The sequence below is a fragment of the Equus quagga genome, chromosome 17, assembly GCF_021613505.1.
Source record: "Equus quagga isolate Etosha38 chromosome 17, UCLA_HA_Equagga_1.0, whole genome shotgun sequence".
NCBI lineage: Eukaryota > Metazoa > Chordata > Mammalia > Perissodactyla > Equidae > Equus > Equus quagga.
Genome location: NC_060283.1, coordinates 55,327,399 through 55,354,017, shown reverse-complemented (window position 1 = coordinate 55,354,017; position 26,619 = coordinate 55,327,399). Strand labels below are relative to the sequence as shown.

At 34.8% G+C, this 26,619-nt stretch overlaps 1 protein-coding gene across 1 annotated transcript in view; it reads left to right on the top strand.

The window, feature by feature from the left end:
* SPAG16 (sperm associated antigen 16) overlaps nucleotides 1–26,619 on the top strand; it is an 891,247-nt gene that overhangs the window by 28,195 nt on the left and 836,433 nt on the right. Inside the window, exons 6-9 of the mRNA XM_046644878.1 lie at nucleotides 6,204–6,311; nucleotides 8,362–8,479; nucleotides 15,157–15,226; nucleotides 21,674–21,783. Coding sequence (XP_046500834.1) covers nucleotides 6,204–6,311; nucleotides 8,362–8,479; nucleotides 15,157–15,226; nucleotides 21,674–21,783 — 406 coding nt within the window. The remainder of the gene's footprint in view (nucleotides 1–6,203; nucleotides 6,312–8,361; nucleotides 8,480–15,156; nucleotides 15,227–21,673; nucleotides 21,784–26,619) is intronic.

Below are 26,619 nucleotides of genomic sequence, written 5' to 3'. Positions count from 1 at the left end.
CATGGGCCTATCAGACAGTTTGAAAACTTATCAAATTTCTGCCATTCTTATTTCATTTCTACTCCCATCCATACCCTACCCCACACCCACTTATATTATTTTTTACAGTTCTTTTTTTGAGTTATAATTTCCATAAATTGAAATATACAAGTCTTAGCTATATAATTTTGACAAACAGGTAAAGTCTTGTAACCTCCGTAGCCATCTCAATATAGAATATTTCAGTCTATCCAGAAATTTCTCTCGTGTCCCATCTTAGTCTTTCCCTGCCCTGGCAATCACTGATTGGTGATTTTTTTCACCTTAGGTTAGTTTTGCCCGTTTGAGAACTTCATAAACGGAATCTATGAGTTTGGCATCTTACACTCAACATAAAGTCTGTAAAATTTATCTGTAATTTTTGTATTTATCAGTAATTTGTCCCTCTTTTGTTGCCAAGTGGTACTCTGTTGTATAGTGTATGCCACAATTTATTCATCCTTTTTCTATTAGGTTGTTTCCAGCTGTGGTTATTATGAATAATACTACTATGAACATCTGTGTACAAGTCTTTTTGTGGGAATATGTTTTCACTTTTTTTGGATAAAAACTTAGAGTGGAATTCCTGGATCAAATGGCAGAAGTATGTTTAACTTTATAAGAAACTGCCAGTCCATTTTCTAACATTCAGATTGGGTCATTTTACATTCCCAATAGTGATATATGAGAGTTCCAGTTGTTCCAATATTGTCACCAACATTGAGTATTGTTAGTTTTTTTAATTTTAGCCATTTTACTGGTTGTATAGTAGCAGCTTGTTGGTTTTGATATCCATTTTCCTGATAACTAATGATATTGAACACTTTTTTTTGTGCTTATTGGCTGTTTATCTATCCTGCTTTCTGTATAAGTCTTTTGCCCCTTTTTGATTGGATTGTTAGTCTTATTGTTGAGTTGTAAGAGTTCCTAATATATTCTGAATACAAATCCTTTGTGAATTTGAATATTTTCTGTGAATTGTGAATATTTTCTCCCAGTTACTGGCTTGCCTCTTCAGTTCCTAATGGCGTCTTAGATGAGCAGAAGTTTTAAGTTTTGATGAAGTCTAAGTTTTTTTTATAGTATTGCTTTTGACATTTTTTCTAAGATGCCATTGCCTACTCTTATGTCACAGAGATATTCTCCTATGTTTTCTTCTAAAAACCTTTAAAGATTTAGAGTTTATTTCAACCTATGATCTATCTTTAATTTTTGTATATAATTTGAGGTAGGAGCTAGAGTTTAATTTTCCTTCTGTAGGAATATCCAGTTGTTCAAGCGCCATTCTTAAAAAGATTTTTTATCCTTTATTGAATTTCTTTGGCATTTTTATTTATTTATTTATTTTTTTAATATTTATATTTTTCGGATGTACATCATATTTTGAATTCTGTATACATTACATCATGTTCACCACCCGAACACTAATTATAGTGCGTCCCCTCACATGTGACCCTAATCACCCCCTTTGCCCTCCCCCCTCCCCCCTTCCCCATTGGTAACCACCAGTCCAATCTCCAATGCTATGTTTTTTTTTTTTGTCGTTTTTATCTTCTACTTATGAGTGAGATCATATGGTATTTGGCTTTCTCCCTCTGACTTATTTCACTCAGCATAATACCCTCAAGGTCCTTCCATGTTGTCACAAATGGCCGGATTTCGTCATTTCTTGTGGCTGAGTAGTATTCCATCGTGTATAAATACCACATCTTCTTTATCCATTCGTCCCTTGATGGGCACCTAGGTTGCTTCCACGTCTTGGCTATTGAGTATAATGCTGCAATGAACATAGGGGTGCAAGTATCTTTATGCCTTTGTGTTTTCAAGTTCTTTGGATAAATACCCAGCAGTGAAATAGCTGGATCATAAGGTAGACCTATCCTTAATTTTCTGAGGATACTCCAAACTGCTTTGGCATTTTTGTTGAAAATCAATTGACTTTATAATTGGGGTTTATTTCTAGACTCCATTCTGTTCCATTCTTCTATTTGTTTGTCCTTATGCTAATACCACACTCCTGATTACTGTAGCTTTAAGTAAGTTCTTAAAGTCAGGTAGTGTTAGTCCTCCAGCTTTGTTCTTCTTTTTCAAAGATGATTTGACTGTTCTAGGTCCTAGTATTTCCATATAAATTTTAGAGTCACTTTGCCAGTTTCTATAGAAAGGCATGGGTGGCTTTAGGATTGAGACTGAGTTGAATCCATAACTTAATTTGGGAAGAGTATGTGTGTGTGTGATACACATATATGTACATACACATTTTTGGGGGAGGGGAAGGATTAATGTGTTCATAAGTTTTAGTCTTCTAATCTATTTATGTGGTATATCTCTCCATTTAGGTAGGTTATCTTTAATTTAATACTGTATATTTATGACAGAGTTTGAAACTTATGCTTTTTACATCTAATTATCTAATGCATATATTTTGTTGTTACATTGTGAGCTCCATTTAATAGGAACTGTGTCTTGTGCTCAACATATCCCCGGGGCCTATAACTGTGCCTGGTAAATAGAAGGGGCGTAAGTGAATGTGTGCAGTTAGCATTTTGGCTCTTTAGTTAAGCTAATAATAATTTTTAGAGTAGTTAATTGATGATTTTTGCTCCTTTCATAGCATTCCTTTGGAGTAGGCATTATTTTCCTTTCATGACAGGAATTTAAACAACTTTCTGTAAAGCCGAGTCTTGCCCCATTTGCAGTATGGTCGTCCTTTGCTGTGCTGTTACATCAAGGAAATGTGATGCAGACTAGGAAAGGTTTATTGAGAATCCTGAAGATTTGACGGAAAATAATACTGACTGGGATTACTAATTAGAAGATTAAAATGTACCATTTTCAAAATAACGAAATACTTTATTTTACCTTTTTCCAGAAAATATAGACGTAAAGAAAACTAAAATAGCAATTAATTTTGAGGAAAAATTAGGTGCTTTACTAAGGGCTCTTAATTTCACCTACAAAATTCACTTCTGTAAAAGGTCAGAGAGTACCCAGCTTTTCCAAAGACCAATTTTATTTAATGGCTTTCAGAAACAAACACTGTGGAAATAAAGATAATAATGAGGCCCATAAAACTTCATGCTTTAGTGTTTAGGTAATTGCTTGTTAAATTAAGAAGGTATTTTTTTCTGGACATGCGTATACCCCCCTTCTTTTGGTAAGAATATAATGAAACCTTTCCTCTAATCTGGTTGAATTCCATTTTGTGTATCCAACAATTAGTGCAATATTAATTTTAGTGGGTTAAACTAATTCATTTATGACCAATTGAAGATGCTGAAATAATTGGTAATTATGTTGCTGTTATCAGAAATTACTTTCATGAAAGTTTGAACATGAGAAGAATACATGACAAAGATGGCTTGCTTTGGCTCAGTAAACAAGAAAATGTTTATTATGCTTCCTTTTGGCAAATTATGATAATTTAGCCCAATAAATCCATTATTAAATGGTCACTTCAAAATACTTAGTTAAAGCTATTCAGTTAATAAAATTATTTTACTATGGGAATTCACTTAAAAATAATTTTTTAAAGCACACTGTTAAATCACATTCATATGTTGAAACTTGGACTTTTGGGGACAGTGTTTTTATAGTATGGTAATCTTAATATTTTATACTTTAATTATAGATTTTGATATGCTTATTTTCTGATATGGGAAAGTTAGTTATTCTAATATTTCATTAAGAAAAAGCAGGTATGAGGTACGTTCTTTATGTATACAAATCGAAATAGAATGTTTCACTGAATAACTCTTACTTCATTGTACTTGAAATAGAATCTCTGTATTTGATATCTATCTTAATAAAAGTTTTTTAACAACAAAGATGCTCTACTAATGTAATAAGAAAATACTATATATCTTAAAATATTAATTGCTTATATGAATACTTTAAACTTTATTTTTTAGTACAACTTTTACTTTCCTTTTATTAAACAGATAGGCAGCAGGAAAGTCATAATAGGAGAAGCATCACCATGAAATGAATTTAAATTGTTTTACTGAGTAGACTTCATTTGTGCAAACAGAAAGCAAGTCCCTGAAAACCAATTTAATGGTCAGGAAAAGTTTAAGGTCTAATACTTCAATCAATTCCTATGCTTTCTTTCCTGGGATAAGTACAAATAGGCCTTTATATGCATATGTAAAAAGTGAGTTGATGCAATGCTGCACATTTGTGGTTCCGCTTAAGAAGCTCTGCAGCATTATTTTTCTAAGTATTTTTTAACTTATTATGGGTTTATGTTTCAGTTAAGATAAAACATAAGCACATTAAACATATATAAAACATATATGTATATAAAAATATAGATAAAACATATATAATTCATCAAGTTGTTGAAAGTAAGGCAATTTTAATAGACTCAAAATAGACGTTCATAAAAGTTTAAATTCTTTTATAAAGGGATACAGTGTTACTAATAATAATATATCCTGAGATTTTTGGTTCGTTAGAGGATATTTATCTTCTAGCATGCCCCCCATTTTAGGTAGATAAATCTAGCTGTTAGAGGAATTTAATGTATCTATTCTACTCTACTAAATAGTAATAGTAAGATGATGATGATGATGGTTACAATAATATTCATTGAGTGTTTTCTATGTGCAAGATAGTCACTGTACATACTTTTCTTCTAAATGAATGAGAATTCGGGTGATGTTCTTGTGTTTTCACAACAAAATGTCAACTCAGCCATTTTTCAGTCCCTCTACTTAAACTCTGCTCCTCTTCAATTGCTACTCATTAGGCTCCTGGTGGTGGCAGAAGTTCTCTCTTTCTTGGTCCATCTTCACTCACACACACACAGGAGTAAACCCTGGAAAGAACAAATTATTTGTTCATCTAATAATTGGCATATTCCTCAGATGATTTTTCAAGACTGAATATTTTAATCGACAGTTTCTTGCACCTTGAAGATTGTTGACATGGAAATGAAGCTGAGAGTTAGATGGTTGGAATAGACCATGAATACTGTGACACATTGTTTATTTACATATGATAAAGACTACAATATTGGAAGTAAGATAAAGAACAATACAGGTCATCCAAAAAAAGAGGAGGAGAGGAAAGAAAGAAACTTGGAAGAATAGATGAGACGTTTTCACCACATGCCACATGCGACTTGATCGTGCAGCAGGAAATCTCACTGATTATAATGTGCTCTATCAGGAGCTTAAACACTCTACCTCATCCCACTTCTTTGGCAGCATCCCAGTGACTGCTCCTCAGTCATTGCTCTGACATAGCTCCTAAAGCAGAAATCTATTTGTGTGCATTTATTTTGTGTGAATCTGAATTTTGAAATACTGTGATACAGAGAAGCAGATTGATTCCATTTGGATCCTCATGTGACGTGTCAGCATTCTAACTCAGTCCATCCATTTTTCAGAACGTGAGAGTCTCACTGCAGTAGCACTTTGTCAGTTAACCAAGACTGTTAGATAACTACTTTTCATTATAAATTATATTTTATGTTGTAATATTGAAACTAACATGTTACGGAGATGGGTGAAAAATTTCCACTAATTTTTCACATACAGCCTGGGCTTAGAAAGAATATTCTTGCTTGCTTTATGCCAGTGATTTGCAGAAGATATATCAGTTGAAGAATGCTGCTGTATTGCAGTACTGATATTGAAGAAATTTCTTATAAATTTACCAGCTATTCTAGTAATATGACCCACAGGTTGTATATATTTGTCATATGCATTACCAGAATAAAATAATGGTTTTCCAGAATACGCTTTCTTTCACCAATTATCAGAACTAACCCCAAATATTTTCACTATATATTCAAGCAAATTCAGAATTAAATTTTGTAAAATCTTTTTGTTTATTTGTAATTGTTTTGAATTATCCTGTTTTATATGTATTTCCATCTTGTAAACAAATTCTCTTTGGAAATAGATAAGTTATGTTTGCATCATATGTTTAATTTCCTTTTACTTAACTGAAATGTGAATGAATGATATTTTTGAAACCACAGGTTTTGGCCCATTCATCTCCCACCCACATATACATGATATTGGTTGATATCCTTCAGTGACAATTAAAATGGAATCTTTGTTTTCAGTTATCTTTTTAATGACTTAATACTTGATTTGAACTGATGACTGAATGATTTTTCAAAAAGAAATTAGCAGTGATTTTTAAAGTTACCATTATTATTATTTCTTTTTCAGCAAGGCTAGAGAAGATCTTCTTAAAACTCAGAAAGAACGTGATTTTCATCGAATGCACCACAAGCGAGTAGTCCAGGAAAAAAACAAATTAATTAATGACCTCAAAGGGTAAACTGCTCATATCTGTTGGCATATCTATTAAAGAGTTGATTCATTAGTGTTAAGCAACTTGGCCATGGCAGAAGGTTTCAGGTAAAGTTATGTATTCACCACTTATTGAGCATCTACTGTGTGCCAGACACTGTGCTGTGTATTTGAAACACAAGTAAAGTAAGTTTAGGCTCCTGCTGTCAGGGTTCCCAGAGACTATTGGGATGTGTGATAAGGAATGAGTTAAACAGAAATGTACTGAATATACTTCTTTGTTGCTATGCCAACCAAAAGGGTGGTCACCCCAGCCAGGCTGGAGCATGAGAGGTTTCAGGAACCTATTTCCACAGGAATTGAATTCTAAAGTATGAGTTAACAGAGTGAGGGAGTGGGGTCAGCAGGGTGCTGTGGGCAGAGATGGTTCAAAGACATCAAGTCACGAAGAGACATGCACATTCACCAAATTGTAAGCATAGAGAGCAAAGTGCAGATATGGCCTGACAAGGGTGAGGTGGGGGGAGGGGCACATACTGAATGACTTTGCGTTTATGCTAAGGCCTTCAGAAATTATTCTCAAGACGTTATTCAGATTGACTTTCCCTCCTCCTGCAAAAAACCAAAAAAACACAAGAAAAGAATTTATAATCCTTAACTAAAATTCTCTTTTGCTTATTCTAGGGCAGTGCTGTCCAATAGAACTTTCTATGATGTTGTAAATATTCTATGTCTGCACTGCTCAAAACAATAGCGACTAGCCACATGTGCTAGCACTTGCAAGGTGGCTAGTACAAATGAGAAATTAGATTTCTAATTTTAGTTAATTTTAATTGATTTAAGTTTAAATTTAAATAGCCACATTTGCCTAGTTGCTACTCTACTGGGCAGTGCAGCTCAAGGGTAGCAATGACAATTGCTGTCTTTTGTGGGTTATTGTGGCTATTGAAACTATTTCGATTTCTTAAGCATAGTCTGTTGCATGGAGTTTCAGAATCAATGTGCTCTCAAGCTTAGCAATATATTAGAACCTAGAGTTTTTCTGATTTTTCTTTAATTGAACCTCTGTAGGAATAACACACCACTTTAAGTGAGAGATTTACATTAACCTTTAAAAAAAGACCTTGAGAATGTTTATTTTTTGACTAATCAATACTTTTGGTCTCATATCTTGGTCTAATTTTTTTTGGTTCATATGTCCAGATAAATTCAGAATAAAAGTTCAAAATGATTTGTTTTCTTTTTAGCATAAACCTTAACTGAGAAGTAGAATGATATAATGGAAAGAGCTAGGATTTTGGAGTTAAGTAAGCATTGGAAGCCTGGCTGTACCATTTACCTTTAGGTGCCCATCATAGTTTTCTTTCTTTTGTGTAAAAATGATGATAATAAATCTTGGATTAATGTGTATAAAGTACCTGATATGGTGCCTGGAACGTGATAGATGGTCAACACTTTGCATCTGCCCTAACATTGAAAGTGTGTTGAATATATACTACTTCATCTAAATTTCCCTTTTTATGCAGGTCTCTTTTTAGAACTGTGTTTGTATTGTACTTCATTTTAAAAGTTCGTTCTTTTAAATTTGGGAATTATTCTACACTCAGGACCATAAAGAGCCCTGCGGCTCTTCTGAAGTCACGTAGGCGTTCTTTAAAGGTAGCTAAGCTTTTTCTTATCCAAAGATCAATAATTGCTGTGCCTTCATCAGGGTCAGTTACCCATTTGCCCAGAGGAAAAGCTCAAAGGTAATATTTAATAGTTTTGTGTGTATGTGCACGTATACACACACCTATGATTAGTGAGTCTGAATCATAGCACCTTTGGTTGGAAAGGTCTCAGGTTTTACCCTCTTCCCACTCTCTGTGCTACTGCAGGCAGGCTGCGGGACTTCAGCACAGTCACGCGCAGGGAAGCTGCATGCCAGTACTACTTCTTGCACTTCCTGGCTCGGTTGTGTTGACCTTTATATGCTTATTCATTTTTTTCCAATGAAAAAAAAGGAAAACAAAAGTTAGATGGAAGTCACTGATTTAACTCAATTAACCTTTAAGATGCCCTTTATTTTTCGTAGGTTGAAGTTACATTATGCGTCTTATGAACCAACCATAAGGGTGTTGCATGAGAAGCACCACACTTTACTGAAGCAGAAAATGCTGACCTCTTTGGAAAGAGACAGAGCAGTCAAGCAGGTAAAGAGACCGTCGAAGTTACCTCAAAGTGATTTTTAACCATTTATTTTTTTATAACACACATAGAAATAGTGGTTTTGTTTCTGAGATAAATATAAAAAAGTTTCTACCAATTGCTATGTTGCAAAAAAGATTCATTTGGAAACATTCAGAAAAAGTATTTTATCTATTTTAAACCTATAAAGATTATTATTAAGTTAAATATTATTTAACTAAAACATAAATTTATAGCAGATTATTAAAGTGTAGTTAGAGGACAAAACTCAGCCATTGTGGTCAGACAACCTCGGGTTTAAATGCCAGCTTTGATAGCCATAAACATGGACCTTACTTAAACTCTTGGAACTCATATTTTTCACATGTAAAGTGTAGTCACAATGACCTACCTTTTCACATTGTTGTGAAACTTACTTGAGATAATAACTATTTGACACGCCTAGTTATTGACTCAGTTTCCAGTCATTTTTGCTATTGACCCCCTTTCCATTCTTCCTGCAGCCTTTTTGCGTAGGTTAGGCCTAGGGCAGTGATGAGGACCCTTTTGTATAGAATTCAAAAAAATAAAACAGAATGTCAATGGGCCACGTTAAAAATTTGTAACAGTTTTTTGGAAAATAAAAAACTGTGTGCCACAACTAGAAGGACCCACAACTAAAATATACAACTATGTACTGGGGGGATTTGGGGAGATAAAGCAGAAAAAAAGAAAAGATTGGCAACACTTGTTAGCTCAGGTGCCAATCTTTAAAAAAACTGCATCTGTGCTTAACATTCTTTCATTGTTTTCTGGAGATTTTCATTTTTGGTTAAACTTTGAGAAGCTACAAAAGCTTTCATGATGGTTATACTCTTCCTTGAATGATTTTATTATTAAGACATACTTTAATCAAGTGTATTTTGTCTTTTCTTGAGTGTAATTCCTAGCTACTAAAATGTAAAACATCGCTTGTTTCTGTGCTTCTTTGTGCTTGAATTTTAATTTTATATTTTTGAAAGTCTGAATTATATTATTAGTAATATTGCGTACAATGAGTTTAATAATAATTTACATTTTTATGGCGTTATATGTCACACCTTCAGAATTCATATCCCTGCTCCTCTTCATCTAACCTGTCCCCTCGCCTTCCAACTAGAGGCACAGCTCTACGTCTTGGAGCACAGTGAGCTGGGTTCAGGTCACTCCTACCTCTTGTCCTGCCACAGGCCCAGCTTAGACTTTTGCTACCCATCTTAACTCTTCTTATCCCGTGGTCTCATGCTTGTCTCCCTGTTACCCTTCTCCAGGGAGGAATCCATCAGGGGCTGCCATATATTCCCAGTGACCACATATGCTTTGACATCTTTGACAGACCCATCAGATGGCATCTCACTATTCAAGGATACCAGAGCCTTTCAGGCATCAGTGCTGGCAAGTGCCTACACTCCCCTTGAGACTGTTGATTTCTGCATCTGTACCCTGTCCAGTACTGGATCTGCCACTCATCTTCTGTGAGATTAGGGCTGAATTATCTTCCTGGAAGGGCCATCCGTTCCTCTATCTCTAATATGAGAGGAATTTTTGAGGTTAGATCAAAGGCTGTAAATGAGAACATATTTAGGCCACATTCGTTCTTTGGGTTTCCGATTGCCCCTCACTGGTTTAGTTAAAAGAGCTAAGAATTGGGAGTGGTAAGTCTGAGTCCCAGCTGTGCTGCGTAGTAGCCACGTAAGTAAACATTCAAGTCATTTTACATATATGTCTATTTTCTTGCCTATTAAACAGAGATAAAATTACTTGCCTTATGATATGTATCTAAAATGAAAAGATGTTTAAAAAATTAAAATCACTCTCTCTATGAGGCACAGTTGAATTTTAACACTACCATTCAGATGTGCAAAAAACTTTATCTTTATCCCCTGCAACTTATTTTATTTTGTCCTTGAACTCCTATTCCTGCAGAAGGCAAAGGAAAACATGACCTGTTATTAAAGACTGTTTAGGTCTTTCTTGGTTAAAACAGTCTCTGAGTTCAACACAGGGTGTTTGAATGATATATTAACTGACTGTTTAGCTAAAACATAACTATCAGTGTTAATTTTCTGTCTTCAAATGGCATTTTCTTATCCTTATTCTTCCTTGGATGGTTTCTAGTACAAAGGGGCACTTATGCTTCCATATGGCCTGAAGTCTGCATACTATCCTCTTGGCCTTCACTTTCTCATGTAGTGTGACTGGTTTGGTCATATTCTTGGTGTTGGGTTCTGTGGTTCTGGTGGTTCTTTTGAGTGCGAACCAAAAAGAACTTGCTAACTCCCTGGCCTCTGCCACAGCATCTGTGAGATCCTTGGCATATGTGGCTTCATTGTCCGGACTCTCATCCTTTTTCTGGTTTAGTGCTTCAAATGTTAAAATTTTCACATACCCGCTGAGACCTGTTGAGACTTCTGATTTCCCTATACTGCAAACACAAGCCGTGGACAATTTGGAAATCATTTGAAGTCTACCTACATAGACACACCTCCTTCAGTCAATTTTCAGACACCACTTGGAGGGTATTATATTTTTCCAGCACAATGCAAAATATGAAGCTCTCTTTGAGAGGCTGTCAATTTTCTTAGAACATTCTCTGAGCAGGTAGGGGGAAGTATAGCCTATGCTCGGAGTATCCCTGAACTTTCCGACTTTCTGTGTCCTTTGCTTCCAACAAATCCCCCACTTAGATTTTTAGCTTGAGAGATGAACCAGGTCATTCATATCTGAACCCTTTATACTTCTTTGTTCTATTGGATGGGATAGCTTCCTGTCCTCTTCTACATTATTGGTCACTCTACATCCCCATTTGTCCCAGACAGTACTAATTTACACCTTTTGTCATGTAGTATAATAGCTTCCTCTTTTATCCTAAAAGAAATCTCAATTTGAAGAATACTAATGGGAAAGTTCTAAAGAGTTTATTTCCTGTTATCTAAAAAGGAGCAGTTAGGATCTAGAAATAGCTTTCCTCTCTCTATCAAGTCTGCTGTTCAAGATGTTAGCTTCACTATGATTTGAGAAAGTCATATTTGCATAAGGTATGCCATTTCTGCCATCATAGGTTTCACTATGGACAATGCTGATACTGCACTTGGATGCCCTTCTAGATCTGTTTTATGGCCGTCAGCAGAAAGTAGACGTGGCAGCTGCCATTCTCAGGGTGAATTCTGCATCATCCACGCTTCCTTACATCAGCAGATTTTGTTTAAGATCCAAAATGGGTACACATGATTGACGGAACCTATGCAGTATTGTCAGTATCCTAGTTACGAGAAAGAATGGATAAGTATCTGACATCTATAGTGAAAGGTAGAAGATTCACAATTCACTAAACCCAAGGTGCTGAGTGTCCAAAATGACTGTCAGATATCCCTTACACCAGTCGAACCCTAGGATCAATTAGCATATTCTCCAAATTAGGACTGGGAATATAGCCTCAGTCCTATCAGCTCTGTCTTTGGAGAACAAGCCAAGGTTGCCATTTAATGAACTGAACCTTTTTGGGAACCCTTCACACAGAGAATGATTCATTGCTAACAAGTCTCTTTTTCTGGTTATACAGCCATGGATTAACCTTTTAACTTGAATTTAAGTGTGTTGTGAAGCTGTAGAATGAATTTATATAAAATATTTTAAAGTGAAAATATTTAAAAATACGTGAAAAGTTCCTCTATGATCCAACGTTGAAGATATATCAACTTTTCTGCTTATTTTTTGATTATGTCTTTATTTCAGTATTTGATGTAGTTATGCTTTGAGAATTCAATTCTAACCAAAACTTTTAGGATGTGAGCTTAGATCAGTAAGAAGTATCTTATGTTTTCTGTCTGGATACCTAATCATCACTTCCTTAAAAGCCTTATCTTAATGAACATTTAGCTCACTATGTTTCTCTTTAAATATACAGATATCTCAAATACTTTGCATAAAGAAGGGTTAGAATTTAGAATATTTAATGTTATTCAGTTTATATATAAAAGATTGAAAATATAGTATGAGAGGACAAAAGTCTAATAGTATGTGTTTTCAGATTCTTTTTGTAGATAATAAACAGTGTAACAACTTTTAGATTTATTTAAATCTTGTAGAAAAATCTATAATGTAATTATTTTCAGTTTTATAAAATTAGTGAAAATGTTCAAAATTCTTAATTAGAGCCCCATGTTTGAAAAAAGACAAAATATAATTTATTTGTTAGTGTATGTATAAATAACAAATTACATTTTATCTTTTTTGTATCATGAGGCTCTAATTCAGGAGATATTCTAAAAATTATATATACTTCCTAGGTCTGTCTGCTGAGAGGGTCTAGAAGTAATGACACTCCAATAGCAACAAATATACCCAGTGCTCAGATAGCAGTTTCTAATACCATTCTCTAATAAAAGGAAGTAGGGCTCCTTGGAGAAGTGGCTGATTGTAGGCTGGGCACGGAAAATACAAGATGAACTTGTACCATTTGGAGGATCTTGTGCTAGAAAGTTAGGAGCTGTTCAAAAAGTAAATAAGAAAGGGAGAAAGAAAGAAAGGAAGAAAGAAAATACCCAACAAAACAATGGGGTATGTCAAGGGACAAAAGAACTTTTGTGGGTGTCTACAGAGGTAGATGGACCACCAACCAAATTTGGTTTGAATTTTGAGCCTGATGATGCCATACACTCACCAAGAGGGTATGAAAACATTTATTATTTACATATGTTAATTCTCTGGGGAGAGCAGCACATGCCTGCCATGCTAGTCTGAAATGAGAAAGCAAGGAAAGGAGACTGGCTTTTATTGTGGTTAGAATTGGGGGTCAGGGCAAGAGTTCTCATGTGAGAGCAGGGGCTTGTATGGTTTGAATCTCCCACCAATGCCAAAGGAGGCAGCACCCAGGCTTTCTTAACAGCTCGTGCAGATTGGGACACAAAGAAAACTGGGTGAGTAAAGCTTAAAAGCTGTTAGCAGTCAAACATCAAAAAATGGAGTCAGACTCATTACAGGAATCAAGCCTGAAACAGTTCCCAGCGGTCAAATTTGGAACAATTTGAGCAATGAAATAAATAATGTAGTACTGGATTATAATCTAAAGTATAAAATAAATGTGTATGAGTTAATAATGATGTAAATAAATGATTGAGTATATAAATGCGGGAGAAGAAAAATACCTTCCTTAAGGAAGAAGCCCAAATGACATATGTAGATATTCTTCCCCTCAATGAAGGGAAGCTTAACTCTTCAGCTGTTAAGTGTTGGTTGCACTTAATGACTTGCTTCCAAAAGTACAGTGGAAATGGGAAAAAAGTAACTCTATAGTGGAGAAACCTGGCAAATACTACTTCAGGAAGATGATCAAGGTTAATATTATCAGTGTTTAATTATGTTGATATCACGTACCCTTGATGTGATGTGCCAATAATGGTACTTCCACTCTGTGGTCTTCTTCCCCAAAACCTATAATTCCAGTCTAACCATGAGAAAACATCAGACAAACCCAAATTTATGGACATTTTGAAAAATATTACCTGACCAGTACTCCTCAAAATTGTTGAGGTCATCCAAATCAGAGAGTGTCTGAGAAACTGTTCCAGTCCAGTGGAGGCTAAGAAGACACGATGATTAAATGTAACATAGCATCCTGGATGGGATGCTGAGAACAGAAAAATTAAATTAGTAAAACATTAATGAAATCAGAACAAAATATGGACTTTCATTAATAATAACGTATCCATATTGGTTCATTACTTGTGACAAACGTCCCATGGTAATGCATAACCTTAACAGGGAGAACAGGGTGCAGTATATACAGGAGGTCTCTGTACTATATTTTCAACTTTTATGTAAATTTTACACTATTCTAGATAAGAAGTGCATTTAAAAAAATCTTATAATCCATTTGGCTTCTAAAAACAGGTATGAAGTTTTCCATTCTTTTTTAACCAGGTATTTTATGAGCACTAATCCATGGGTTACAATTTATTATCTGCTATTTTCTATTAATAAAGACATGTTGCTACTCAGTGATAGTAGAAAAATGTGTATATCTGTATATAATTAAACAGATGGTATTTTGTGTTGGTATAATCATATACAATGAGGGATGAGATAGCTTTTTATGGCTGAATTTTGAATTTAAATCTATTGTTTGGGAAATATAGGTAAATGGTATGCCACCCAACTAACAAATCTTCTTAATTATAAAATATGTTTCATAAAACAAGGAGTGTCTGTGAGTGGAAAATGAGCTAAAAGTTTTAGGAGTAACAACAGTCTTTTCATATTTTGCTTCTCAACTAATGCTTACCTCATCTTTTATGGACATAAAGGTGAATTAAGTTTTGTTAAGCAATTTTGACAGAGAAGAAACTCTCTCAAAGGAGAGACCTGATTGTCATTCAAAGTGTGCAGTGAGTATTCTTGATTCAAGAAACTATGCTATCAAATAAATGTTTCAGATGCTTATCCATATAGATACTTGATAATTGCCTGTGGAATTGAATTTAAGCTTAAAAGTATGTTTTTCTTTTGTTGCAGTTCACGTTTAATTTTTTTAAATACAGAGAAATTAATCCAAGAGGGATTAATATTTTTTATATTTTGCAAACAATATTTAAACATTACATTTTTAAACTTTTTTTTGAGTCATTTAGTATATAACCCCCCATCTTTGAATTTTGTTTTTTAGATTTCTGGACTTCAAGCATCGTGGAGGCTTATGGATACAGGACATGATATCTATGTTCCTGAAATTAGAGGTAAAAGTAAAATGTGATGAAACTCTAACAATATTGGTTAGTGATTTCTCAACCTTATTAGAGCTCAAAATTCTAGAGATATTTAAAAGTGAATAAATGGTTTGGCAACTATTTTACAAAATAAAATGTTAATGAAATGATCAAGGGGAAATATAGGTATGATACTGTATAGATTAATTTTAGGGAAAAATATGAGTAAATCATAATGGAGGACTTCTGCTTCTGGCCGTGATGGAGTACCTGGTGCTAGACTAGCCTTCTCCCCATAAATAACCCTAAAAACTAGACTCTGTAGATGAGACAACTACTTTTAGCCACTGGAAAACAGCACAAATCACAGAAGGCAAGTGACAGAAGGAAAATTTATAACTTGAGCCATCACCACGGCTTTGTGACTGAGGAAATTTCCAAAGCAAGCTCTATGGAGGTGGAGGTCAGGAAGAGCATGGCTGTCCTCCATGATCTGAAAAGGCAAAGGTCGTAGTTTACAAGTTGTTGAAGCAACAAGATCTTAGGAAAGGACACCAGATGAGAGAGTGCTGCAATGAATAGTGCCCAGTTTCTGAGGGAGTTCACTATGAGTCCTTAGTTGACGGCTGGGCTACACATGCAAGACTGCCTGAGACCTACCGGAGAGAGAAGATTCTCTTGGACTAAGAGGGGCCCAGGGATTCTAGAGGTTAAGCAGTGATGAGAGACATTGGAGTTCTGGCCATGCCTGGATGGAGAGACCTCTTTAACACTGTAAGACCATCTTAACATTCAGCATTCTATACCCACCCAATAAAGCCCACAACAAAGCCTACCCAGAATTTCTAGGGGAGACAGAGGTTAGAGTTTGAATCTTGCAAAGTTAGAGAGCCTTGGGAAATATTTAGGGATTTCCATGGATCCACCCTAACAAAGCATAAAATTAAGCCTAGAATTTCAAGATGATCGTCAAAAAATTAAACTGCCTACTAGAACAATAACCACTGCCCTTCAGAGGAAGACAGTTTCCCAGTACATAATTAAACACTTCTAGATATGTTATTGAAACAGGAAAATGTGATCTACAATCAAGACAAAAAGTGATAAATGGAAACTTACACCAAGATCACCCAGGTGTTGGATTTAGCAGATAAAAATGCTAAAGTACCTATTTTGGATATGATCAAGGACTTAAAAGAAAATATGACATTAATGAGTGAAGAGATTGGGAATCTTGGCACATAAATGGAAACCAAAAAAAAAAAAGGAAATAGAAATTCTAGTACTGAAAAACACAATAACTAAAATGAAAATTTTATACTTCACAACAGATTGGAGATGATAAGTGTCAATGAATTTTAAGAGACATTGATAAAAATCCTCTAAAGGAAAGAGAGAAAATAATGGAAGGGAAACTTGCCTATTTAACACGTATGTAATTGCAATCTCAAAGGGGAAAAGAGTGAGAATAGGGCATAAAAATATTTAAACAAAAGATGACTGAAAATTTTCCAAATTTGATGTAAAACATCAACTTAGAGACCCCTCAAAAAACAGCTAACTATAAACACAAAAAATCATGCCTGGATGCATTACATTCAACTGTTGAAAATTTAAGAGAGAAAATCTTTTGAAAGCAGCAAAAGAGAAAAGACATATTACATGCAGGGGAACAATAATACAAATAAAGGCTGATTTCTCATCAGAAATGATGGAATCTAGAAGCAATGAAATGGCATCTTTAAAATGTAGGAAAATTTTAGGTCAGAATTCTATATCCAATAAAAAGATCCTTCAAAAATTAGAGTGAAGTACAGACATTTTCATATAAATGAAAGCTAAGAGATTTTGTGGCAAGTCTTTGTGAAATGCAGGATATACTGAGGAATTTTCTTTGGGCTGAAAGAAAAGTATGCCGGAAGGAAGCTCAGATCTACAGAATTGAATACAGAGACTTAGAAGTGTGAAATTCTGATTAATGTAAAGATTAAGTTTTCCTCTTCTTAATTTTCTTAAAAGAAAAGTGACTAATAAAAACAAAATTTATAGCATTGCAAGGTACTGTTTATAAGGTAGGTAAAAGATAAGAAAATAATAATTTTGGAGGTGGTGCTAATGTTCTATGTCTTGATTTTGGTGGTGGTTATATGCTTACTTATCTTTGTCAAAATTTCCCCAACTCTACTTGGGGGAAATGTACACTTTTTATTGTCTGTAAATTATACCTCGATAAAATTGATTTAAAACAGAATGATGGGAAACACTAAAATATAGAAAGACTGCAAAATGGTGAGTATTCTTAGTATAACATCCCGTTGTTTCCAGATGACTATTTAAGGATGTTCTCTTATTAATTAAACCTTAAGAGAAATATATAGCATTCTCATATTTGAAATTTCTTCTTAGCCTTGATTCAATAGTTCCTTTCCTAATATTTTATGTTAAAGAAATATTAGTTATACTCACTGATGTGTAAAGAGACTCTGCACAAGAATGTTTATTGCAGTCACGTCTATAGTAACAAAACAATACAGGCAATCTTAATGTGTAACCATGAGTGAATATTTAAATAGAGTTGATCACACAGTACGGGGAAAGTCTTTAAAAATGATACGTAAGAAAATGCTCATGTTACAATATTAAGAAATAAAGACATATAGGGGCATGTCTGTTAAATATATGCAAAGAAAAATTATTGGAGGATGCACACCAAAATGTTTACATAATTTTCTTTGGGTGATATGATTATTTCTATATTTTTTCCTCATTGCATTTTTTTTTACAAAGAATAAGTATTTTCATTTGTATCAAAAAATTGTTTCATATGTGGATAACTTTCAAAAAGAATACAATTAGATATAAATATTAAAGGATGATATAAAGTTGTCATAATCTCAGGAACTCTAACTCCCAAAAAATGACTAAAGAGTGCCCAAAAAAAAAATATATAAGAAGGTTTGAAGGCTTAAAGTTTGAGGAATTTTGTGCATTGAGTTGATGCTTGCATCAGTTAATTTCTAATGCTACCTTCTACTCTAATAGCTTGTCATTTTACATGTTTATCTTTGTCATCTCTATTAAAATAAACTGGTGGTTTATAGATAACTCCTCTGTGAAATTATCTCTTGGTATTTAGTCTAATTCATGAATGAACACATTGCATATTTTTCTAGGCTGACATGTAATAAGGTACTTTGAAGATCAAGTTTGTAATTATATTTTGATCTCATGATATTTTGAAGGGGCTTTTGATCAGAAGGAATCAATGCCAACCCAACATGAAGAAATAGGTTCTTTCAGTTGCATGATCCCAATTACTGAATACAATTAACTTCTTGAATTCTGTACTGCATAATTTTGTGCTTCTTAGAAACGTGTACTCTAGTGTCAGATGTGGGACTTGCGGTACCTTTGCCTAAGTTTCTGGGGTCAGCATTTGGCTGTGTGATCTGACTGTCATCACTGATTGATCAACTTGGAGCCTTACTTAACCAGGGATTATAATTTGAAAAGAAATTGGTTTATTAATTAACTGGTTGTTCCTCATAAATCCTGCTGTTTTTCATAACTATGTTCATATATTTAACTCCCTCCTTCTTCATTTTCTTATTTTGGTTTAATTTTTTGTTTTCTTTTTAAGATTGGCACCTGGGCTAACAACTGTTGCCAGTCTTTTTTTTTTTTTTTCCTGCTTTATCTTCCCAAACGCCCCCTATACACAGCTGTATATCTTAGCTGCAGGTCCTTCCAGTTGTGGGATGTGGGACGCCACCTCAATGTGGCCTGACGAGCGGTGCCATGTTCGCGCCCAGGATCCGAACCCTGGGCCGCTGCAGTGGAGTGTGCGATCTTAACCACTCAGCTACGGAGCCGGCCCCTGGTTTAATTTTTAAAATCTTTTATTTGTCTGTCTTTCTGGCTGTTATTCATCTATCCAACAATCCATTTATTTTGGGCAGAGATTGATATGACAGTAAAGATGCTTCAGATTAAGTGTTATTCACTCTGTAGTTAGGGAACAATGAATTGATTGTCATTTACTCTGAGCTTTAAGAAGAAGACTGTTAATCTAAATTTAGATTAGAACCTCAGGATTCTTTGAAAGCCTTGATGTTGAAACCATCCAGATATTTTGAGATGATCTCTTAGATATTTTCTATTTATCTCCCTGGGTTAAATTAAGGATAATTTCTTCAAAACCTTATTTTAGTTAAATAATTCTCTTTTCAGCTGTGTTTAATCTATAAGGGAGTTAGGCACTGGCACAACATACATTCTTAGGTATTTATTTGTTAAATGAATATATTCATGCATTTCTTACATTTAACCAGGGGCCTGAAAAATTTTCAATTAGCATTGGTCGAATGTGCATCTATGAAGGAATGGTTGAATGGGTGAAATTTAGCACTGGAGGTATAATAAATAAAATTTCTATAAATTAAAATGTTTATTTATTTGATGATTGCTTTATTTCTCTTAAGAAATTTGCCTTCCTTAAGATGTTGATTGTACCCAAGTAAAATGTGGGGAATTGCATAGCACCAGTCAGTACTATAGGCCTTGTCATTAATAAGCATTCAATGATAAACATGAGGATGCCAAAGATAGAGCCATGGATTTTGCTAGGATATTACTAAACATTAAGAGGCACTATGTGGACTTGGAGAATTTTATGCACTTAACCATGAGGGTGACACAAAATTTAGTGTCTGAGCCTCTCATTTGCTCTACAAATCTGTGTGTGAGTTAAAGCAATGTTTATCTCATGAAGACTGGAAATCATGTTTATTCTTGCTGCATTGAGAAACAATTGAGAAGCATTATTTTCTGCCAATTCTGCATACATTCTGCAATGTTTATTCTCATGCTTTTGTTCCAAATGTTGGATTTTTTCCTAAACTATTATTAAAGTGTGAATTTTTGTAATTTCATTTTGTTTGTGGAACAATTATGTATACTCAATAAACCAAGCCCTTTTCTGTTTTTGGCTTTCATTTGTTATCCTTGCCATTTTTGTTTGTTTCTTGCTTTTTATTTTCTTTCTTTTAGGAAGTGGTGCTTAGTAATGTACGTATTGCATACTACTTGAGCTCTGCTCATATCTCTAGAATTATCTGCTGGGCTCCTGGGTTTCTCTCCCTACTGCTTTCTCCTTTCTTCTCTAAAGATATTACTATACAGATTCTCCTCATATATAAAAGGGAGCAAAAGATAATGACCTTCACAGAGTTTTGACAGGATTTCATGAAATAATACGTGTAAATTGTTTAGACCAGTGGCTGGTATATAGTGAAAGATCAAAGAGGCATAGATGCTAATTATTACTTTAAATTATTATCCTTATCAGTTTGTCATCCTTGGTCATAGAAGAGGAAAATGCAGTAAACGAGAATTCAGAGTAAAACAGTTCCCTTCCTCTCAGCGAGCTGCATCGTCGCCTTCCTCCCTCCTTGGGCTCCCCAGCTTCTGGGGGTCTGACGTGCAGCACCGCTGAGGGGGTCAGGCAGTCTGGATGCCCAAGGGTTTGGAGTGTCTCAAGTAGTTTCATGTAGAACTAAGTTATGCAATGTTCTGCTTTTATGTGATTGTGGGGGTTATTTTGAGGATTTTCTTCTTTGTCTGGAACTGGTACCGGATAGGGAAAAGGAGTCAGATCAGGAAAGAAACTCAATGCCAGCCGTGTGCTTCCTTGCCTTTAGAACCTCAGGATTCTTTGAAAGCCTTGATGTTGAAACCATCCAGATATTTTTGTGCTCATCATCTTTTCTCTATTATAAATCTAGAGTTGTAAGTTAGAACATCGAGGTATGAGTTACTATAACCTCATTAGTTATTTGAAATCAGCTTGCTGTTTAGAAATACAGGTGAGAATTATGTATACCTAAACATGTGTACGTATATGGAAAGATGTGGAAAAGAAAGAGACTGTTCCTATGACTTTTATTTTTCCCTCAGATGATTGCATTAGGACTGCTCTTTATGTCCAGGAGAGTTTTGGGACCAATGTTAGAATGATATTGGAATCTTACCCTGTGTTTTTCTTTCTTATTTTCTCAACATTGTGAAGCATAGAAAATATTTTATTAATACAATGTTCTTTAAAAAATCTCTTATTTATTATTTAGTTCCACTTGGGAAATTTTGTCATTGTTTGCCATTCTCTCCTGTGACCTTCTTCAACTTTGTTTATAAACACACAAGACCTCATGATAACAGGAACTTGGATATAATGTAATTGGAGATTGGCTTCTATGCTGTCTAACTGGCTTGCCATGCCATTTCAAAACTTTGTAGTAATGCCACCCTGCATTTTTGGGAAATGAATTTGAGACTTAAAACGTTTTGGTATACTTTTAATATTATTAGTTTAATACTTTAAAAAATACATGTATGATGACTTTGGCTTTCTATTTTTGGTTATAATTATATTTCTTTCAAACAGTATAAATATTAAGAAAAAATTGTGTTATTTTGTAGTTGTTTCTAGTTTTGAAAAGGAAAATGCACCAGAAGGTCCTACTCAGAAAGGTCTTCGTGAAGCCAGGGAACAAAACAAATGTAAAACAAAGATGAAAGATAATACAAAGGTATGATATTTATTTTTGTTTCCATTAGTTCATACTTAACTCTCAGATCTTCATATCCAGGGACTCACACAGTATCATTATTTTACTGAAAAAGGGATGTAGAGGCTATGTATTCTGGGCTCTCGATCTATAGATGGAAAATGGAGATCTTCAAACATTACTAGTAACTAGTTAATTGAGGGACATATGCTCATTAGTGGCAGAGAGCTCAGTGAATCACTCTGCCAAGTACCCCGACTTAATCACAGCCACGTCCGCTCACCTGCTCACTTTTCTGCTTAAAATTATCTCTGTCCATAAGAAATAACTCCCAGATCGTCCCTTATTTATTAGTTTAATTTCAGAGTTTTGTTAATCTTTAAAAGTAGAATGGAGAGAATTATGCCCCATTTAAGAATTGCTTTGTATCGCAGTGCATTTTCTTTGCAATCAGGCTGATAGTTACAATATTCTGTAATGATTAAAGAAAAATGGTATTAAAAATGTCTGGTCAGAAGGATCAAAAACGAGGAAGAAAGAAAATTACATAAAACCTGTGAGTGGTTTAGTTTCTTGTCATGAAAACTGCATAGAAGTCTAGATAAAGTAACAAATTTTCTTATAAAGTATTTGTTACGTTTGGGTTCTAAAATATCTGGCATTCATTTAAAAATGAAAATATTTACAATTATAATGGCTTTTTAGTAGTAAGAATAGATTTTTATCAATTCACATATTAAAATAAATCTTTTACTTAGCTAATATCGATAACATTTTTTTCCTCAGAGGTATGCAGTGGAATCCAGTATCGTATATAATATTTGAATAAAGTACAGTCTAAACACTTTTAGGTTATACTGAGGCTTTGATAATCGCTTTTTTGCAATATTTAGATATTACTATTCCTCTGTTAACACTGTTGATTTACCAATTTGTGGTGTTTGGGGTAGATCCCCTCTTCTAGTCAGCCTGCCTCCGGCTCCCCCATGGCAACAACCTCCCATCGGGACAGACTTTCCCCTTTCGCCGCCATGAAGCTTTCCCACTCCTCAGGCTGCCTTTAATTTGAGTCTCTGCCAAATGCATCAGTGGTGGTGGATAACTGTCTTGCTGTCAATAAGTAGCGCTTGTTCTTATTTAGGTAATCTTTATTTATCCCTACAGAGGTTATTAGTTCAGGGAGCAAATAAAGCACTCGGAAGAATAAAAAACATATCAGAGTTAAGAATTTTGGGTGTGATTGTGGTGATTGTCATCAGAAACGTTTCCGTCTTCTGCTGGCGTAGGCGATCTCTTTCATGTAGGAAGTCACGCTTAGAACTTTGTTGATTCATTCACTAAGTACTTATGGCTTGTAAGACTCTACATTAGTAATGCAAGGTTGGCTTTTCATGTGACAAAAAGCTACTAAAATGTAGGACAAGTGCATCACATATTTATGCATAGTATATTCTTTTTTGATGTTTCATTAAAATATTTAACATAATACCTACAACATGATAGAAAAATTCAGGCCTTACAAAAGTGTGTAAGTGCAAAATAGAGTGAATTCTTCCCCTCTTCACCAAGTAATCATTTTTACTAATATTTCTTTTTTAATTTTCTTTCCTTTTTTTTTGTGCCCCTTGACCAACATCTCTCCTATTCCCCACCTCTAGCCCCTGGTAACCACCATTCTACTCTCTCTTTTTATGAATTCAGCTTTTTTAGATTCCACATGTACGTGAGATCTTACAGTATTTATCTTTCTCTTGTCTAACTTATTTCCCTTAGCATAATGCCCTCAAGGCCCGTATGTGTTGCCGTGTTGTTGTAAATGGCAGGATGTCCTTCTTTCTCATAGATGAAAGATATTGCATTTTATACACTCCCCCCCCCCCACACACAAACACACATGTTGCTTACTCATTCATCTGTTGACAGTTTATTTCTGTATCTTGGTTATTGTTGAATAATGCTGCAATGAACATGGGAGTGCAGATATCTCTTCAAGATACTATTTTCATTTCCTTTGGATGTATACTCAGAAGTGGGATTGCTGGATCATGTAGTAATTCTATTTTTAATGTTTTGAGGAACCTCTATACTGTTTTCCACAGGGGTGGCACCAATTTACATTCCCACCAACAGTGCACAAGGGTTCCCTTTTCTCCACATCCTTGCCAACACTTCTCTCTTGTCTTCTTGATCACAGCCATTCTAACAGGTGTGAGTTCTTCCCTCACTGAGGTTTTGATTCATATTTCCCTGATGATGGATCATGTTAAATACCTTTTCCTGTACCTATTGGCCATTTGTATGTCTTTTTTGGAAAAATGTCTGTTCAGTTCCTCTGCCCCTATTTTAATTGGATTGTTTATTTTTTTGTTATTGAGCTGTATAAGTACTTTATATAATTAGATATGTCCACCTTATCAGATATATGGTTTGCAAATTTTTTTTTCCACTCCATGGGTTGTCCTTTCATTTTGTTGATTGTTTCTTTTGCTGTGCAGAAACTTTTTAGCTTGATGTAGTCTCATTTGTTGATTTTTGCTTGTGTTGTTTGTGCTTTTGGTGTCATATCCAAAAAATTATTGACAAGACCAATGTCAAGGTGCTTTTCCCTTATATTTTCTCTAGGAGTTTTATGGTCTTAGATCTTATGTTTAAATCTTTAATCCATTTCCAGTCAATTTTTGTGAGTGGTGTAAGATAGTGGTCCAGTGTCATTTTCCTGCATGTGGTTATCCAGTTTTCCCAAAACCATTTATTGAAGAGACTATCCTTTCCCTATGGAGTATTCTTGATTCCTTTGTCAAATATTAACTGACCATATATGCGGGAGTTTATTTATGGGCTCTCTGTTCTGTTCTATTGGTCTCTGTGTCTATTTTTATGTCAGTAGCATATTTTTTAAATTACAATAGCTGTGCAGTATATTTGAAATCGGGAGTGTGATGCCTCCAGCTTTGTTCTTTTTTCTCAGGATTGCTTTGGCTATTTGGGGTCTTTTGTGGCTCTAAATTTTAGGATTTTTTTTCTATTTCTATGAAAAATGCCATTGGAATTTTGATACGGATTGCATTGAACCTATAGATGGCTTTGGGCAGCATGGGCATTTTAACAATATTAGTTCTTCAGATCCATGAACATGGGATAGCTTTCTATTTGTTTGTGTCATCTTAAATTTCTTTCATCAACGTCTTATAGTTTGCATTGTACACATCTTTTACTTCCTTGGTTAAATTTAATCCTAAGGATTTTATTGGTTTCTTTTTTTCTTTTGGCGAGAAAGATAGGCCCTGAGCTAACGTCTATTGCCAATCTTCCTCTTTTTGCTTGAGGAGGATTGTTGCTGGGCTAACATCTGTGCCAATCTTCCTCTATTTTGTATGTGGGATGCCACCAAAGCATGGCTTGATGAGCTGTGTGTAGGTCTGCACCTGGGATCCAAATCCACAAACCCCAGGCTGCCAAAGTGGAGCGTGTGTCCATAACCACTGTGCCACCGGGTCTGCCCCATATTTTGTTGTTTTTGATGCTGTTGTGAATGGAATTGTTTTCCTTATTTCTTTTTCAGATATTTCATTGTTAGTGTATAGAAACACAAATGATTTCTATATGTTGATTTTGTGTCCTGCAACTTTACTGAATTTATTAGTTTCAATAGTTTTTTGGTTGAGTCTTTAGGATTTTCTATATATAAAATAATATAATCTGCAAATAAAGACAATTTTCCTTCTTCCTTTATGATTTGGATGCCTTTTATTTCTTTATCTTGTCTTAATGCTCTATCTAAGAATTCTAGTATTATGTTGAATGAGTGGTAAGAGTGGGAACACTTGTCTTGTTCTTGATCTTAGAGGAAAAGCTTTGAACTTTTCACTGTTTAGCATGATGTTAGCTGTGAGTTTCTTGTATATGGCCTTTAATATGTTGAGGTATTTCCTTCTACACCCAATTTGTTGAGAATTTTTATCATGAAAGGATTTTGAACTTGGTCAAATCCTTTTCTTGTGTCTATTGAGATGATCATATGCTTGGGTGTAATCATAAGAGCAACTTTATTTATGTGACCTACTGTCCTTTAAAGCTGCTCCACTAGTGGAGGTAATTACTCCCCTGACCCTGGATGAAAATTCTCTGCAGGCTTCACTGGCATTATTACTTAATTCTATGGTGACTTTAAATTGCAGAACACAAGCCTCAAGTCAGTAATTAAAGATATTTAGCTTTGTGTAATATCAAAGCTTCATATTTGATACAAGTTAAATCTCCCATCTTCTAGCTGGAGGCTTCTTTGGGCTTCATACTTTTAGGAGGAACGGGTGGTGGTAGTAGTAGTGTGTGGTCCTTCCTATTTCTTTTCCTTTTTGTTTTCCTCTAGTTTGTTAACTGGCTAGGTTGAAATGGGAAGATGGAGGAACTATAAGAGGAATAGAAAACTTATTATTTGACTCAAACTACCTTGTGATCATTTCCATACAGATAGCCATTGCTCTCATAGACACTATCATGAGCTCTTCAGACTCTCCTACCAACTCTTCTTAGGGAACTTCCTTGCCTCGACCAGTGCTTCTCCTTGGGTCAGCTTCCATATTCCCCCTGGTGGTACAGTTTGTATTTTCTTTCTACTTGGGTCTCTTTTCCCTGTCAAGCTTCCCTCTTAGAGGTTTTTAAAAACAGTTTTAAGCTGATATTTCTACTAGTATTACATTCTGGTCCCTGGGTTTCACGCCTCTGTGCTCCACAGTTATAAGGGGAGTATAATATTTCCCCTGAGTATGCTCTTTACCTTACTATTGTGGACTGCAAATTAGACACAGATCCACCGTGCTTTACAGCTGCAAATAACAAGCATCCCACCTACGGTGG